An 18,278-nucleotide genomic window follows, 5' to 3' on the forward strand; every position below is an offset into this window, starting at 1 on the left:
AACATCCTCAATCATGTTGAAAATCCAGTGTCTCTCTACAGAGGAATAAAGAGATAAATGAACCACCATCCTTTTATCATCACGTTGTAATATACCGATTCATTATGACAGGAAGTGCTAACTACAACTTTCTTCCTCAGCTAAAAATAGATTCATATTGATCACTCATTAACAACTCCACTCATACTAGTGAGCGCTGCCTGAAACACGCTAGCCGAAACCTCAGGAAGCGACCAACATCTTTTGTTCATGTTAATGACACTCGTTGGGACAAATAAGGTAATCGTGGGAACAAACTTCAATAAATAAACTTACAGCAAAGTCGTAATATATACATTCCTTCACTGAATCTATAGGCTTCCCCAACCTTGAGTCAGTGACGTTAGAGATCCCTCTACAGTACAACACAGTTAGACACAGCATTTTTTTTTTATGAAGCCTAGAAATCAAACGACCTGTGTTATTTTAAACACGACTTTAGCACTAAATGCGACACTGGTAATACCTTGTCTGCACAAGTTTGAAATGTATATTGAAACAAAATATATGATCAAATGTCTGTAATCAAAAGACGACTTGAAACCATGAAAATGTGTATAAATGCTGATAATCTCAATATTGTACTTTTTACGGGATCTACAAGGCCTGACTAGTTTTGTAGGCATCATTACTGTCTTTCGATAGTTTTAAAGTACAGTACACCTCTGTATGCATGAAGAAACCCTATTCAGACAGGAACACTTCATACCTTTAACCTTTCCTTCTGAAGATTACTCATTGGCCACAGCAAATCTCTGTGTCATCAAGACAATAGAACTTGTGGTGTTCTCTCAAATACTAGAGAACCATGTTTAAAATAGCCCCCCACCCCACTTTAAAATAAAGGAATTTGGTATTCCAGCGGTGAATAACTCTTAAAAAGCAGACATGTGAAAGGACGGTTTAAACCATATCAGACAATAGATTGCACACCAATGTATTTTTTTTTTACAAATCAGATGCCCACAATAGACTATGTTCTGAGAGTTTATTTTTAGATACGACGTGTCGACAAAAAATAAAACATTGCAATCTTCTTACTATAACATTGTTATTGTATACCAGAATATATTTTCCACCTGTTGTTCATATGGAGATATTGATTATTTAATGTGAGACCAAGAACCATGCAATGGAACACCGAGGGATAATTTGTTGTGAGCAGCATTAACATAAACAGTAGTTCAGTACACGTGTGTTTAGGCATGTTACACGACACCATTGGTATGTATGTTGGATCATGTTTCTCAGTCACTGCGTACAGCATAGTAATGGTACTGGGTGTGGCTGCTGCCTCCTTATCTTCCAGTTTAAAGATAGTGTGGTGGGGTCTGCAGTGCAGGGCTCCAATCGCGTTCCCAGCACAGTTGTTCCACAGCCCCTGCAGCACCCATGTAGCGGTGATGACCGAGGATGCCCTGCTAGTGGCCTTCCACTCGTTGGACACCGTGGCACCTATGGTGGCCCCCAGCCCCACAAGACCACCCAAGAAAGCCAGGATCTGCCAACCGGACATTTTGAAATGCCGAGGATTTAGAGATGACTTGAAAAAAATGTCATCCACTTCAGGAGAATGGCGGGACTACAATGTCACAGTTGAACAAATTACATAGAGGACATGTGTTCTACCGAGATGATTTACATGCCGGACATCAGGCTTTGCTCCATTTACTGGCAAGGGATGGACAGAGATGACCCAGCCATCAACAGTATATATCTTCAACTGACAGTTATCCATTAAAATGAGACAGGAAGGGTTGTCTTTTGTTTACTTGGTGCTCTTCAGATCTGAGTTTTGAGTGGGCAAAGTATCATATTAACATTCACAAAAATAAAAAAGTAATCAGTAATCTTAAAGAGAAGGAACAATGTGACAGTCCAGTTACTGGTTCAACAGTAAACTGCTTGCAAAGTTCAAAAACCTGCTCATGGTCAGTTTCGCATAGGGGAAAAGGTCATTTGACCTTTAAAAAGCCAGGTGTGTTCACTATCATGGGTATCACCACATACAAGTATTACTAACATAAACAGTAACAACCGAACAGATCCCTAGTTTATGGGACAACAATCCAGCATTTGATCTTGCTGCATGAGTTCTCTCATTCACACCCCTGTGTACCCTACTTGTCTCTAGGTTAGTATAGGTTATAAGGTTAGCATAGGATATTATGTGTATTATATGTTTAGTATACTCTATTGCTTATTATTTGTATATTTAGAAGGTTTATAGTATTATATGTTTGCTTGTCATAGGTGTAAACTTATTACTTAGTACTTTGTCATGTTATGCATGACAAAGCCTTGGAGGCACTAAGAATATTTCTACTAGCCGCTGCATAACCCCAAACACAGCTCTGGAACTGGCTAATATTCTACCCGCTGCACTAGAAGTCCTTGACGTCCCAAATAAATCATTAAATACTAAAACGAGGGATCTGAATTTGGTTCTTCAGCTATCCCTAGACTCTGTTGCCCCTCTCAAACCAAGGAAAAGAAAGGACAAGAAACTGGCTCCATGGTATTCAGAGGAAACCCGCACTCTTAAGAGGTTCACTAGAAAACTAGAACATAAGTGGCGTACCACTAAATTGAAGTTTTTCCGCCTGGCCTGGAAGGACAGCCTAATGGAGTACAAGCAAGTCCTCATTAGGTCCAGATCAGATTATTTCTCTATGTTGATTAGTAAGAACAAACACAACACTAAGTTCCTATTTGACACTGTTGCAAATCTCACTAAGAAAAGTACACTCTGTGTTAGTTCAGATTTCTCTCCCAATGATTTCTTAGATTTCTTTGACCAAAAAATGTATGCAATAAGGGACAAACTACAGACTAGTCCTGGAGGAGTGGCCATCAACACTGAACTTTCCCCTATACCAAGCATGCTGCATGTTGAGGCTCTCACTCACTTTAACCCTATTTCTATGGAAGCGTTCATCGAGCTGATAGACTCCTCGAAACCCACTAGCTGCCTTCTCGATCCTCTCCCTGCCAAACTCTGTAGGGAACTTCTCCCTATTATTGGACCACCCATGCTTAGTATTATTAATGAATATATTGTAATTGGCCAAGTCCCCAACGATTTCAAACAAGCTATTATTAAGCCCCTTCTTAAAAAAACAAACCTGGATCCAGGTTGTCTTAGCAACTACAGGCCAATTTCAAATTTGCCATTTATCTCATTTATCTTAATTTTAGAGAAGGCTGTGGCACAACAGCTCACTGAGCACCTCTCCTCAAATCAGCTTTATGAACCTCTCCAGTCTGGATTTCGTCTCCACCACAGCACTGAAACTGCATTAGCCAAGGTAGTCAATGATCTACTGTTAGCCTCTGACGCGGGTTCTTTCTCTGTCCTGGTTCTTCTAGACCTAAGTGCAGCTTTTGACACGGTGGATCATGAGATTCTCTTGGAACGTATGGAGAACTATGTTGGGATTTCTGGTACATCACTTCAGTGGTTTAGATCGTATCTATCAGATAGATCACAATATGTCCACTATGATGGCTGCTCATCCAGGAGCTCCACTGTAAAATATGGAGTACCACAGGGTTCAGTTCTAGGCCCTCTGTTATTTTCACTCTATATGCTGCCTTTAGGAAACCTAATTAGAAGCTCTGGGGTAAATTTTCACTGTTATGCAGATGATACTCAGCTATATATGTCTATAAAGTCTGGAGAATTTCCACATGCTATGGAAAAATGTGTTTCTAGGTTGAGAGCTTGGATGACTGCAAATTTCCTTCTTCTAAATTCGGATAAAACCGAGGTTCAAATTTTCGGTCCTAAAAAATATAGAAATAATTTTTCCAATCTGACCTTAGACCTAGACGCCGTCAAAGTCTCTCAAAGCCAGCTAGTAAAAAATTTAGGAGTCACAATGGACCCAGACCTTTCGTTTGAGTACCATATTAAGCAAATTACTAGAACTGCATTTTTCCATCTACGTAATATTGCCAAAATACGAAAATTTCTCTCAAAGGATGATGCCGAAAAACTAATACATGCATTTGTTACGTCCCGATTGGACTATTGCAATGTGTTGTTCTCTGGCCTCCCAATTACCCACCTAAAAAATTTACAGCGGGTGCAAAATGCTGCTGCTAGACTATTGACCAGAACAAGAAAGTTTGATCACATAACATCTACTCTTGTCTCTCTACACTGGCTCCCTATCCAAGCCAGAGCTGACTTCAAAGTTCTACTACTAACCTACAAATCTCTGCATGGATTGGCACCACTGTACCTCTCTGGTCTCCTTGCACCCTATTGCCCCTCAAGGACACTTAGATCTCAAGATGCCGGCTATCTGGTGGTTCCCAAAATTAAGAAAAAAACAGCTGGTAGGGCGTTCTCATATAGAGCGCCTCTTCTCTGGAATAAACTACCCGTCTCAATTAGGGAGTCTGATACTGTTTCGACGTTTAAAATTAGGTTAAAAACGTTATTGTTTAGTCAATTCTACGACTGTTAAAGGTAAGTATGTTACTAGTTGGAGGCAACGGGGGACGGGTTGTTTCCATCCTTATTCTTTAAGTATAACTTATTTTAGAGTTCTCTTCCCCTGGAACAGATTTCATGTTCCAAATGAGGGGGGCTGTCGCTGTCTTGGTGTGTGGGGTTGCATCAAATTCCCCTTTTTTGCTCTGTTAAATTGCTGCACCAGTCCACACTTGACCGGTGGGGATCTCATTCTATTATGACTGTAACTGTTAGCTGCTCCTGGCATTCTCTAATCCCTGCTCTCCTCTCTCTGTCCCCCCCCACACACATCCCTTGTGGTGTGGGGGGTTTGAGTTGTCAGCACCTGCCTGGTCGTCGGTCAGCCAACGCTGGACCTGGTCGCGAGTCTCCCGGTCCTGTCCTACATCTATAAAGTTGAATAATGGATTTTGGTGTTTTAAAAACCCATCGACACTGTATGACTATGTTTAGCCTGTGTTCTGCTCCTCTCTCCCACCAACCGTCTCTGGAGGAGGGGATCCCTCTCTGAATTGCTCCTCCCAAGGTTTCTTCCATTTTTTTTTCTCCTGTTGAGAGTTTTTTGGGAGTTTTTCCTTGTCTTCCTTGAGGGTTTAGGTTGGTTGAGGGGCAGTTCTATGGGCATATGTGAAGCCCTCTGTGACATGCTTGCGTGTAAAAAGGGCTATGCAAATAAATTTGATTTTTGATTTGATTTATGCCAGGTTGCTTTGCGTTGTCTTGTCCTAAGAATGTCAGTGCCCATTCTGACCCTGTGTTGGTCTGTGTACCCGACGATAAAAGACTTGGACTTGAACTTTTGAGCTGACATGAAGTGCAGTCCACGAATGTTTGAGATATTGCTGCTCAGAAAAAGTCAAACAATGTTTTAATATGTAGTTTACATGACATATACATCACATTTTTATATCTAACAATACAATAATTTTACTTTGTACAAAATGTGTATATCAAATGCGTAGTTTATCCTATTATATTTTAGTTAATGCGATTACTCAAATTCTTGTTTGATGCAACACAAGAGAGATGGACCGCCAATGAAGTATTCAATCAGCCAATCGTGTAACAGGTGGGCGGGACATACGAAAGCTGCTCTAATAGCAGTCGAGCCGGGCTGTGTCGGGCTATGTCGGGATGTATCGGGCATCCTTCGCTGTAGAAATGATCCCAATGCTACCTCAGCATGTCCGGTGCCGGTGAGAAAACGTATGTTTTCACTTAAAATTGTTTATGATACCCTAGAAGCAAAATGTAGCTGTTGTTTTCAGGTTTTAGGCTACCAAGTTTAATCATGGAGCCAGTACGGAAAGAGACAAAGCATAATCCTTCGGCCACAGCTAATCTTCTGTCCAAGATTTTTTTCTGGTAAGCAAAGTAGGCAGCAGTGTTTGGCATGTATTAACCGGAGAGGGGTCCCTTGTCCCGACAGCCCGTGGCATTGCTATATTAGGCAATAACGTGTCACTTGTGTAGTCTACTGTTGAAAAGGTTAAAGCACTACGTTGTTGACTGTACACGGAAGCTGTTATAACAAGAACAAAGATAGCCTACGTCGTGGTACGATCATCACTTCCGCTTGGAAAGTTTAAAACATACGTGTGTAGCGCCTACACATGAACCTGTCTTTTTGAATATCATTCTACGTTACAATTAATTCCATAGAGCTGTATTGTGGATGGCAACAAACATAGCCTACAACGTGTAGGCTAATCTAACCAATTAATATTATATTCTCATCTTTTTTCCCTGTCACAAAGCTGGCTTAATCCACTATTTAAAATTGGTTACAAGCGGAGGTTAGAGGAACATGACATGTACAAAGTGCTCCCAGAAGATGGGTCTGAACGACTAGGGGAAGACCTACAGCGGTATGTCACACCCACATCTATTCTGAAGCCATACAAGTGACACTATCCTAAGGCATGACTGACACTGACTGACACAGTGAGTGATCTGTGTTTTCATCCCTTCAGGCACTGGGACCAAGAGGTGCAGAGGGCAGCCAAAGAGCTGCGCAAACCTAAGCTAACCAAAGCCCTTATCAGATGCTATTGGAAGTCTTACGCTTGCATAGGAATATACACTCTTGTTGAGGTACCTCACGCATAGGTGGAAAATAATATAGGCTAATGTGTGCCCAAAACAGTATTCCTATCATGTATACAATTAAAACAATCTTACCCATTAGGAGATCATCAAAGTAGGCCAGCCAGTCCTTCTTGGAAAGCTGATCCAGTACTTTGAGAGCTATGACCCTAACAATATGGCCGCCCTTCATGAGGCCTATGCTTATGCCGCTGGCATCTCCATATCAACCCTCGGTCTGGCCGCCCTCCACCATCTCTACTTCTACCACGTTCAGAGAGCAGGAATGAAGATCCGGGTGGCCATGTGTCATGTGATTTATCGGAAGGTCAGTGCCAGTGCAACATGCTTTGTTAGCATTAGTGAACAATTTGGGGTTTTTAGTCATTAATAACCATTATTAACTGGTAAACCTTAATCTGTTTGATTTCCCCAAAACAGACTTATCGTTGACAGTTTCTAAGTTTTTAATCCATGTTTTTGATCATAAATGTGTTCCTTAGGCCCTCTGTCTGAACAGTACAGCCCTGGGCAAAACAACCACGGGGCAAATTGTGAACCTCTTATCCAACGACGTCAACAAGTTTGACGAGGTAACGATCTGAATCTGAAAAGTAACGTTTGGTTGTGAACATACAGCTCGGTAACCTGGACGATAGCAACTTCACCTCACCGTATTGTCCATACACGTCTCTCTCTTCGACAGGTCACCATCTTTCTACACTATTTGTGGGTTGGTCCCCTGCAAGCAGCAGCTGTGATAGGTTTGCTGTGGTTTGAGATAGGCCCATCATGCCTTGCAGGAATGGCATTGCTGGTCATCCTGATGCCTGTCCAGACTCTCTTTGGGCGTTTGTTCTCATCTCTAAGGTGCATGCATTCGAGTTGCCGTACAAAGTTTGCTTTTGCGGTTATGCCACTCCTGGATAGTACTGCATGACACTTCTCGTCTGTGTTAAGCCAGCATGTTTTGTAACCTGAACAACTGTATTTATGTCTGTCCAGGGCACAAACTGCATCTTTAACTGACAACCGAATACGCACAATGAACGAAGTGGTCTCAGGAATTCGTATCATCAAGATGTATGCATGGGAGAAACCTTTTTCAGCTCTGGTAGATGAAATCAGAAGGTATGTTGTGTTTTGAATTAGCCGTTAAATGAAGGACACGTGGTAGTCTATCGTGGTAGTCTATCGTGGTAGTCATACTATAAGGGAGTCAGGTGGCTGAGCGGTTAAGGAATCGGGCTAGTAATCTGAAGGTTGCCAGTTCGATTCCCGGCCGTGCCAAATGACGTTGTGTCCTTGGGCAAGGCACTTCACCCTACTTGCCTTGGGGGAATGTCCCTGTACTTACTGTAAGTCGCTCTGGATAAGAGCATCTGCTAAATGACTGAATGTAAATGTAATAAGACCATCATAGCTACTGTGCTAACATACTGTAACATTAGACCCTATTGTTCTACTATGCTAAATTGGTAGACAAAGGTATTGGGTTGTGGTTTCCTCTTATGAATTGAGGTTGTCATGGTGGATGTCTGTCTTCTGGCTGTGTGAGCGCCTGACACACACTATCATACACACACCATCTTTTTGAGATAAGCTGAACCACACGTACAACCACTTTATCATTCCAAACCAAATCTCTATAAATGTTAAATGTAATCCATGTGTTTGTCCTAATAGTATATCTAAGATAAAACAGAATACTTTTTAGTGCGAAACTGTGTTGATCCAGATATCTCAAGTAATTCCTATTGGAAACGCCATAGTTTTCAATACTCATACAGGCACAGAGTTATACTTTTTGTTAGTATTAATCTTAATCAACTGTTTTACAGTGATCATGGTGATCAGATTCTCATGAACATGGGGGTGGGTGTAGCCCAGTGGTAGAACATTTTCCTGCAGATCAAGTGGTTGGGATTAAAAACATAATACCAAACACGACATGAACATCTCTCCCCGGCTCGTTCATCGGGAGTCAGATGGCTGAGCGGTTAGGGAATCGGGCTATTAATCAGAAGGTGGCCGGTTCGATTCCTGGCCGTGCAAATTTACGTTGTGTCCTTGGGCAAGGCACTTCACCCTACCTGCCTCCCTGTACTTACTGTAAGTCGCTCTGCATAAGAGCGTCCGCTAAATGACTCAAATGTAAATGTTCAGGAAGGAGATCTCGAAGATCATGAGGAGCTCCTACCTGCGAGGCCTCAACATGGCCTCCTTCTTCGTGGCCAGCAAGATCATCGTCTTCATCACCTTCTGCGTGTACGTGCTGACTGGGAACAGGATCTCGGCCAGCCGTGTGTTTGTGGCCGTGTCCCTGTACGGCGCCGTCAGACTCACCGTCACGCTGTTCTTCCCCTCGGCCATCGAGAGGCTGTCTGAGACGCTGGTCAGCGTCCGCAGAATCAAGGTGCCGTCCAGACGCACGCAGCAGCACTGATTTAAAACCGAACCGATAAAACTCATTAAAGAAATGTCTAGTCATTCCCATTTTCATTTGTCTTCGGCAGAACTTCTTACTGTTGGAGGAAGTGTCGACACTACATTTGGGCGCCCCTGTGGGAGAGAAGAGGGACTGCATGGTGGAGATCCAGAACATAGTCTGCTACTGGGAAAAGGTGATGCTCCACGTTAGAGCACACAGGACATTTTCAGTTTTCAAGATTTGCAGTGTGTCAGAGTATGATTCTAGTATGTTCACTGGCCTGTACTCCCCTCTCCCCAGGTGTCAGATGCCCCGACGCTGCAGAACGTGTCCTTCACAGTGAGGTCGGAGCAGCTCCTGGCTGTCATCGGACCAGTAGGCGCCGGGAAGGTAAGAAACCTGAATTGGGATGGGATGATGCTCCCATGGATGACTTCCCAAGCTAGTGCAGCCAGGGCTCGCAACAAACTTTTTTTTTTAATCGTCCCTGTCCCAGTACAGTCCTGAAGTGCATAATGAACTGTCCCAAACTGAACTTAACTTCTCTGTTCTCCCCTTAGCTAGCTCAGTATTTGTCATTACCTTGATGTATCTATTGACGTGATGATCTACAGGTCTTGTCGGCAGTTGCTGTGGTCATGGGCGTATGCAGGGTTTGAAAAATACTGAGTTCCAAAAACTAAGTTTGCTAGCGGGTTGGAATTAATGTTAGCTGGTAGCTAGCTAATTTACTCATGATGGACTGATACTATCCTGACTTTAACACTTGAACCTCAGAATAACTTCTGTCATTGAGTACCAATTCAATGATGTTGTCCTAGTTGTTAGTCCATGATTCATGGCTATGTTCTCAGAGCTTGACCTTAAACCTCATCAAATCCCTCTGTGGGCAGCAGGCCACTTAATTTCTTCAATTTCAGCTTCACCTTAAAGTCTCACATTCTATTGTTAATCAGCTAGGACTCTTTTAATTCCCCATATCCATTCTAGTTGACTGGTTGACACTCTATTGGCCGCGGAGCCTTAGAGTAGAACCGATACAGTATGACCTTTTGACCCTGTCCTTCTCTATAGGATGTGTGTTGATTTCCATCCTCCACTGTTTCCTGTGTTCCTCAGTCCTCTCTGCTCAGCACCATCCTGGGAGAGCTCTCTCTGGACACGGGTGTGGTCAAGGTCAGGGGCGAGCTGACCTATGCCTGCCAGCAGCCTTGGATCTTCCCTGGCACCATCAGGAGCAACATCCTGTTTGGGAAGGAGCTCCACCCCCAGAAGTACGAGAGAGTCCTCCGAGCCTGCGCCCTCAAGAGGGTGAGCTTCTCATGGATCCTAGCAAACAAATTGATTATCATTACATTTATATCAACCTTTTATTCATTTAGACATTATTTTATCCATGGCAACGGTAAAATAATGTATTTAGAAGGCACAGCGGAAGATCAAGGACCAGACGTGCATAGTTGTAACAGTATTTCTGGGGTCCGAGTCAAGGAACAGTCTGTATTTAGTAGCCACATAAAGGAACCTCATCTCAGCTACCTGGCGCGGTGAACAAAACAATGAATACTACAGTGCAACAATAACAGGAATTATTATGATCATCACAACACATACAGCTGCTACCTGTGTTCAGGTTGTCCACTAGGTCAGTGTGGTGAATGTGCCGTAGTGTTGGGTGACCTCATGGTTAACGCTGGGGTTGTGAGGGAGTCAGATGGCTGAGCGGTTAGGGAATCGGGCTACTAATCAGAAGGTTGCCGGTTTGAATCCGGACTTCCGAAATGACATTGTGTCCTTGGGCAAGGCACTTCACCCTACTTGCCTCGGGGGGGAATGTCCCCGTACTTAATGTAAGTCGCTCTGGATAAGAGCGTCTGCTAAATGACTAAATGTGAACAGGACATGGAGCTTCTGCCGGGAGGGGACCTGGCGGTGATCGGTGACCGGGGGGCCACCCTGAGTGGAGGGCAGAAGGCCCGGGTCAACCTGGCCAGGTACAGCTCTCACCTCTCTCCCTTCTCCCCCAACCACACACAATACTGCTGCTTATTAATATGACCAGGGTATGCATGGGGAATACTGTACACCCTTATTACTCATATAACATGTTTACAGTCATACTTATTTCACATCAACTGTACAACCACATCATTTAGGAGGTTCACACATTGTGTGTGTGTGTGTCTGTATTTTAGGGCAGTGTACCAGGATGCGGATATCTACCTGCTGGATGACCCTCTCAGTGCTGTGGATGCTGAGGTGGGGAAGCACCTGTTTGAGCAGTAAGTGACGAGCGCCTACGCCTTCCCCCAGCACAGCCTTTCCCAACCCTGGTCCTCGGAACCCCCCTAACCTCACATCCAAGCTTCGTTGTGGCTGCTTGGATCTGGATTAGACGAGCTCACCCGGTGCTTGTGTGTCCCAGGTGCATCTGCGGCCTGTTGAAGAACAAACCTCGCATCCTCGTCACTCACCAGCTGCAGTACCTGAAGGCTGCGGACGAGATCCTCGTCCTAAAGGAGGTGCGTGTGTCTGTGTGTTTCTTATAGTTCCCCTATGTTCAAAACTGTAAACACACCTTGGTAGTCCAACGGAGCTCCTGTGGTCCTACAGGGCCACATGGTGGCGAGGGGGACCTACTCTGAGCTGCAGGGCTCCGGCGTGGACTTCACCTCCCTGCTGAAGGAGGACGAGGACGAGGAGCAGGACAGGGCCACCCCCGGGGCCCTCTCCCGCTCCCCTCACACGCTCTCCCAGAGCTCCATGCTCTCCCACACCTCCTCTGTGCAGTCCATGATGGAGGGAGCAGACCACCTCCCCCTGGTAGGTACAGACCCCCAGCATCCTCTCCACTCATAACAACCTCCTTTTAAAAACTTGCATGTATGGAACTGGTTCGTTCACCGTGCTGCCTCCCCCTTACCTCCACTAGAGGGCAGTGCTCACCCTCAACTCGCAAACTCCCCCCCCCTCGCTGTGTGGTAGAGTTATTCAGTGGTGAATGAGTGGCTGCACTGAGAGCCGTGCGTGTGTTTGTGTCCGTAGCCGGCGCAGCACATGACTGAGGAGAGCCGCTCGGAGGGCACCATCGGCCTGCGTCTCTACCTCAAGTACTTCAGAGCCGGGGCCAACTTCCTGGTGCTGCTTGCTCTCCTTCTCCTCAACCTGCTTGCTCATGTGAGTGGCTTCCCACGTTTTGTTTGAAAATGGATTGTTTTAGGATTGTTTTATGCCTAATTGTAGTTGCACTTGTCATGTCACACATTTTGTGTTTTGTTATTTTTAGATCAGCTATATACTACAGGACTGGTGGCTGGCCTATTGGTAAGACACAAAAGCCTTTTTTAGTTTCTAAAAATGCACTGTACACTTAACATCTTATCAGTGTATTTCACGTTCCAACAATTTATCAGATTTTCTTTCAAAACTATTTGTTCAACACAATACAACTGATTCTGAGTGTGATTTTCGTTTCTATACTCTACACTGCTGGTTCGAGTATAGCCTTGTGGCTCTGTTTTGGAACACATTTCCTTTATATGTGCCCACAGCTTGCGTCTTTCATCCATTGATGCCTGCAGTGTTTATTTGTCCTTGTGCTGTTTTAAATCCTGCCAGGGCCTCTGAACAGCAGCACCTCAATGTGACAGAACCCATCACCAACAGCAGCGCCCCTCAGCATCTGGACCTTGACCTGTACTTGGGTGTTTACGCAGGTGAGGCGCAGTCAGAGCACATCCCTTTGTGTGCTATCGAGGCTGTGAAAAGCCCCAGGCATTCACCTCACGTCTCCACACTTGTTTGGCTGTGGCCCAGTCCTTCAAGGCCCAGTGTGTGTTCCTGGGCCTCAGCTGTTAGATAGGAGGGCTTCTCGTCTTTTCCCTCCAGCGTTAAGACTGCCCCGATTGTCTTGCCTTGACTCCTCACCTCTTCACAGTTCCTGGTTTTTGTATTCAGAGTTCAAACTCGCAGCCAGGCCTGAAAGTGAAGCACCGTTGGAGTTTGTTGGGAGCTTTTCTTCTCTGGGTTTTGTCGTGTGTTCAGCAATGGTGCGAAAGCGCCCAGCTTGTCCTTCCTCTGGGGGCTTGCTGTGGCTGCATGGTGATGGATCCCACCTTGTGCGTTGATCAGGTTTGACCGCGGCCACCATCCTGTTTGGCTTCCTGCGCAGCCTGGTTTACTTCAACGTCCTGGTGATGTCGGCGCAGACTCTGCACAACCGCATGTTCAACGCCATCCTGCGCACGCCTGTACGCTTCTTCGACGTTCATCCGATTGGTAAGGAGTTCTGTTCTCTCTGAACACACACGTTCTCTAGGAAGGATCCACATATCTAAGACTCAAACACAGCACTCTCTTTAGCGGATGAACAGTTGATGGTCAGGAAGACGTAGGTCCTAATAATAGGCTTTGATTATGAGGATTGGCCTGGGTTGGGACCTGCTGTCGTTTACAGGATGTGTTCACTGTTGTCCACTAGAGAGCAGGCTACAACTGGGACATGGCCCCGTCTACGTCAGTTGAAGGACAGAGAGAGCACTTATACTTCCTCACCACACTCAGCAGGCACTAAGCAGTTTAAGCGGGCCTTGAAACCGGACAAGTATTTCTGCAGCTTTTTATAGGATAAAAATGATTTTTGATTGCACGTTGCATTCCTCCTATGATTAAATTGATGCTAGATCAGCTAGTGTTGAGGAACATTGTGTACTTAATATGTATATATTATACTTATATGTGTGTGTGTGTGTATGTATTAATTGTTATTATTATTTTTGTTGTTATTATTAATATTGTTACTATAATTATTATTATTATTATTTGTAACCTATTTAAGAAGTACTTAATATGTGCATACAGTATATATGATATAACTATCACAGAATGAACTGGAGTGCAGAGGTTAAGCGGTAAACCTTAGAAACAGCCAATCAGCTCAGGACAGCGATGTCCTGAAGACACTGCCGTGTGACGGGCTCTCGTCATCAGAGCCGGTGGCTGAGGGGAAACGTGGGGCCAGACCCCTCAGGAGGCTGAGGAAACGGCTCCTCTCGTAGGTGTCACCTCTTTCACTACGGAGCGAGAAGAGGGCTATCTGTTGTACCGTGAGCCAGAACAAAACACACAACAAAACAGGAAAATGAATACTGTTTGCTGTAGATGTTGGACAGTGAGGTATTTGAACGGCTGAGTTGAGCACACATGGGTATATTTGTCCAGTGCGCTGTGACAGAAGTCTTTGATTCTTTCATTAGCTTTGTAGGTTGGAGCTGTTTGGACTGAGTCTGGAGTGGACAAATCTTATAACTGTGCAAACACTAGCGGCATACAATACATTTGAACAGAAAAAGGCCATATAAACAATTGAACCTCCGACAACTTTAGCACTTAGATAAATTATTCCCTGTACAATTTTTTAATTGAAACAAATTGTGCCGCAAAGGTGATGCCAATATCAACATGTTGATAGAAGCTAAGTTGACTCGATGATGTCATAGCCTTTTTGTCATTCAGAACCAAAGTCTAATGTCAACTGGACAACTTGGCTAACTTAAAAAAAAAAAAAAACATAATCCCCAGTCCATTGTTCACTTGTCAGTGGATAATTACTCAGTCTAATCTCTCCATAGTGACACGCATGTCCGACACAATCGGCACAGTTGGGAGTTCTGTGTATAATGAGTCACAATAAGCTGGTAACGCAACTCTAAATATGATTTGAGGGTGTTCGGTAGCTTGTGGTTTCTGCTGGCATTAGTACTGGGTGTAGCGACATACTGTTTCTTTGGACGAGTGTGTTAGAAGCAAACACCGGGCCTTAACCTTCTGGGTTAGTTTTTACTGCTGCCGTTCTGTTCTGTGCTTGCCTACCTGTCGGCTTATCTGGGGTGTGTCTCCCTGCTAATCTGCACATAGGAGGAGTGCAAACACTTTGAATAATGTAATCATTTTTTTTAATAGTGCAGTCAAGGAGACTCATAACAGACGCTGCTATCTGATGGCTGTTGTGTTGCTATCGGTGACCGTTGTATGGCCGGGTCAAGTTGTTCCAGGTCCAGTCCCAGACTAGGAAACGTGTCCAATGTCTGTGACTGAAGTTGAGCTGGATAACTTCTCTGAGTGATGATGACCTGCTTACAGGCCGGCATCTCTACTGGAGATCAAACAGAAAACTTGCACAGCCAAAGTCAAGATGACTTTCATCTCTGTTAAACATGCCTGTTGAAATGAGTGGAAAGATAAAGAAAACACATTTTTCTTCAATGTTTCCGTTCCAAAGTTCCACTTTTCTGTGTTTGCGGGCATCAAATGTTAACAGGTTACTTTTTACACTTGAATCAGATTACAGGTGAGCCGAGGAGAATATTAAGCTTTTGTTATTGTCAATTCTGGAACTGTATTACTGCCTTTTTTATTTTTTTTTTATTCCTTTCCTTCCTCCCTCGCTCTCTCTTTCCTTCCTCGCTCTCTCTTTCCTTCCTCGCTCTCTCTCTCATACTCCCTGCTCCATCATGTCTGCCATTCCCTTGTGCTACCAAAACAAGTGTGAGTAATGCATTTGTGATTGTGCATGCGTTGTTAAGGATTTGACAACTGTTTACACATGGAAGTGATGGGTGCTGCCGCTCGACAGGCCCTGTGTTTGTTACTGACTGAGCTAAAGGTTACCGCCACAGGCTCCTTCAGCTCTGTCGCGCTCGCGGCGTGGCTTGTTGGAACAAAGGAACAAATCGTTTGTGAAATATGAGTGATGGATCGGTATTGTAGCTGGACTGTATCAAGCGCTGTAATGTGTGCATGTGCCATTTGGCTGAAAGAAAGGCGTTCTTGTGCCTGTGGAAACGTAGCTGCTTGACAATAACGGAGCCTTGATGTTTGGTAAGAATGATTGAACAGGATCATAGAGTACTCTAGACGATTAATGCCTAATGTCAACCATCCTCTGACATCCTGGTATGGGTGTACTTTGAATTTTTACAATTATGAACACGTTTGTTCATTGTGCTACCCAACTGAACATGTTCCCTGTGGAGCAACACACACACACACACACACACACACACACACACACACACACACACACACACACACACAGCAGTGGATGTGTTGAGCTGATGTTGATCCCTGTAATTTAGTGTCATTGAGTGGGCTAATCCCCTCAGACAGCAGGCCCAGACTCCAGCTCATCAGCAGACACACACACACACACACACACGCAAACCGCCGTCATCTCGTATCTGCAAAGATGTCACTTAGTGGGAGCTGTCAGTCAGCTAACGTAGATATAGGAAACTTAAGTAGCCACTTGCTACATCGCCGGTACAGTATGTCATAGCGGAGGCGTGTAGCTAGTTGTGTCTGCGGAGGCAGTGTTTTTAATGTCTATATTCCCTCTGCAGAGTTGGTGAGTGGAGGAGATAGGGGGTGAAGGTAGTGCAGAGAGGATGATGATATCGGGGGGGTGTAAATTGAATGTGGAGATGGAGCCGTGTGTGTGTGTGTGTGCAGTGTGGCTGATAGGGCTCCCCCTCGCTCGCCACTTCCACTATTTAATTGCATGAAAGGGAAGGAGAGGAGATTGCAGGAGCCTGGTGGTGTGAGCGGAGAGAATGGATTTAGAATGTATTAGTGTTGGCAGCGAGGTGCCAGCGGTGGGAGGCTAGCTGCCCCCGGGCTCCTGGGCCCCGCCACCCACGTGCAGGTGAGTTGTGGCACCTCAAACCTGGGCGCCCCCCTCCTCCCTCCTCCCTCCCTCCCTCCCTCCCTCCCCAGCGCTCCTCTATTATCGCGCCCGTCTGGCTGAAAAGGGCCCCGGCACCAGGTGGGCCCCACACACGATGGGCCTCTCAGTCGCCCTCTTATCTAGATGTTTACAGGGAACGACGATTAGCCACACGCCCCTACTCCAGTAGGACCCCACTGTTCCACTGCTTCAGCCGGGACCCGGAGCCCGGCCTGCCTAATGCCTCCACCCAAGGGGTCGGCTCGGTTTGGGAGGGCTTGATACTTCCCCGGCCCCCGAAAAAGTGGTGCAGATCACCCCCGGAGTCCCCGAGCATGAGAAATTGTTTGATACTTAAATGCAGCTGATATCCTGAAACGTAGATTTCCCCCCCCTCCCCCCCCCCCCCCCCTCCACACAATAGGTGATATTGTTGACAGCCGCCCGTAGTGATTGAAGCCATTGTCCCCGACCTGTCTTGGCTCATAGGCATTTCCATTTGCTGGATGTCTAATGTGTAACTGCATCGCTGTAATGCATCTCTCCTATAGTGAGCCATGACTGGAGTCGATGCTTTCCCTCATCAGAGCTGACGTTAGCCCACCTGCTCGTCAAGCAGCCGATTGTTCTCTGATGTTCTAACACCCTCAAACCATGGTATGATGTAACCAGGAGTAACGTGTTCCTTCCGCGCGGCCTTTTGTTTGTCCGACACGCATCGATTTGGGTCATCTATGGCTTAGACAGTAACATTACATACACATTATAGGATATTCCAAAGGCACAGTTTGACAAACATAATTCTCTTCTTCTCTGTTGCCAAAATGCGAGCGGGGCGATGCTCTCCGTCTGTCTGGCGGAGGGAACGGCAGGAGCGGCCCGCTCCTCCGCTCCTCCTCTCCTCCAGCCCTCCCCTCAGGACGTCTGCATGCTAAAGGGGCACTCACGCTGTGAATACGATTAGCCTGCCTCTGAGTGTACAACATGCTTACGCCACTTGACTTTGAATCAGCGCTGATTTGGAGCATTGCTGGTTTGTTGTGGGGGGAATAATGCTCCGGCTGGGCTTATGCGATGGCTGTTATGGGGAGCCCGTCCTCGTCTGCATGCATGTTTTTTTTCGGAGGCGGGAGCGGGGTTCGGGATAAAGCTGTAAGCAGCTTACGGCCGTGGAGAGGGGTGATTACAGGGCCCACCTCCATGGGACACACTGGGAGATGCCAGGCAACTTTAAGGTCAGCGCCTCAACTCTGCTCCCACTGGAAAAACATCCACATACCCATGTACATGCCATCCATGCTTAGACCCTCCCCACACACACACACACACACACACACACACACACACACACACACACACCATCATGCCCTGTGCTTGTCACTGTGCCAGCAAGAACAGCAAATCGACACAGGCGGGATAAACGGGGGAACAAGCCTGGGGGACTCAGCATCTCCACAGGGTGTCTTACACCCAGACTTGGGCTCCACACTGTGGGTTCACAAACGGGTCGTACTGGG

The 18,278-nt window shown here is 45.6% G+C and overlaps 1 protein-coding gene across 3 annotated transcripts in view; it reads left to right on the forward strand.

The window, feature by feature from the left end:
* Window positions 1–5,618: 5,618 nt before the first annotated feature.
* LOC134017242 (ATP-binding cassette sub-family C member 4-like) overlaps window positions 5,619–18,278 on the forward strand; it is a 31,952-nt gene continuing 19,292 nt past the window's right edge. For 2 of the 3 annotated variants that reach the window (XM_062456669.1, XM_062456671.1), the window contains exons 1-19: window positions 5,638–5,887; window positions 6,280–6,390; window positions 6,496–6,616; window positions 6,711–6,935; window positions 7,111–7,200; window positions 7,314–7,477; window positions 7,613–7,738; window positions 8,774–9,023; window positions 9,124–9,231; window positions 9,339–9,428; window positions 10,158–10,349; window positions 10,938–11,032; window positions 11,234–11,320; window positions 11,464–11,560; window positions 11,652–11,861; window positions 12,084–12,215; window positions 12,325–12,362; window positions 12,657–12,754; window positions 13,170–13,316. In XM_062456669.1, coding sequence (XP_062312653.1) covers window positions 5,814–5,887; window positions 6,280–6,390; window positions 6,496–6,616; window positions 6,711–6,935; window positions 7,111–7,200; window positions 7,314–7,477; window positions 7,613–7,738; window positions 8,774–9,023; window positions 9,124–9,231; window positions 9,339–9,428; window positions 10,158–10,349; window positions 10,938–11,032; window positions 11,234–11,320; window positions 11,464–11,560; window positions 11,652–11,861; window positions 12,084–12,215; window positions 12,325–12,362; window positions 12,657–12,754; window positions 13,170–13,316 — 2,455 coding nt within the window. In that variant the 5' untranslated portion in view covers window positions 5,638–5,813. Of the gene's footprint in view, window positions 5,888–6,279; window positions 6,391–6,495; window positions 6,617–6,710; window positions 6,936–7,110; window positions 7,201–7,313; window positions 7,478–7,612; window positions 7,739–8,773; window positions 9,024–9,123; window positions 9,232–9,338; window positions 9,429–10,157; window positions 10,350–10,937; window positions 11,033–11,233; window positions 11,321–11,463; window positions 11,561–11,651; window positions 11,862–12,083; window positions 12,216–12,324; window positions 12,363–12,656; window positions 12,755–13,169; window positions 13,317–18,278 lie in introns of all 3 variants that reach the window. The other variant, XM_062456670.1, reaches the window with a different exon arrangement.

Source organism: Osmerus eperlanus, chromosome 3 (assembly GCF_963692335.1).
Source record: "Osmerus eperlanus chromosome 3, fOsmEpe2.1, whole genome shotgun sequence".
In the NCBI taxonomy this organism is placed as follows: domain Eukaryota; kingdom Metazoa; phylum Chordata; class Actinopteri; order Osmeriformes; family Osmeridae; genus Osmerus; species Osmerus eperlanus.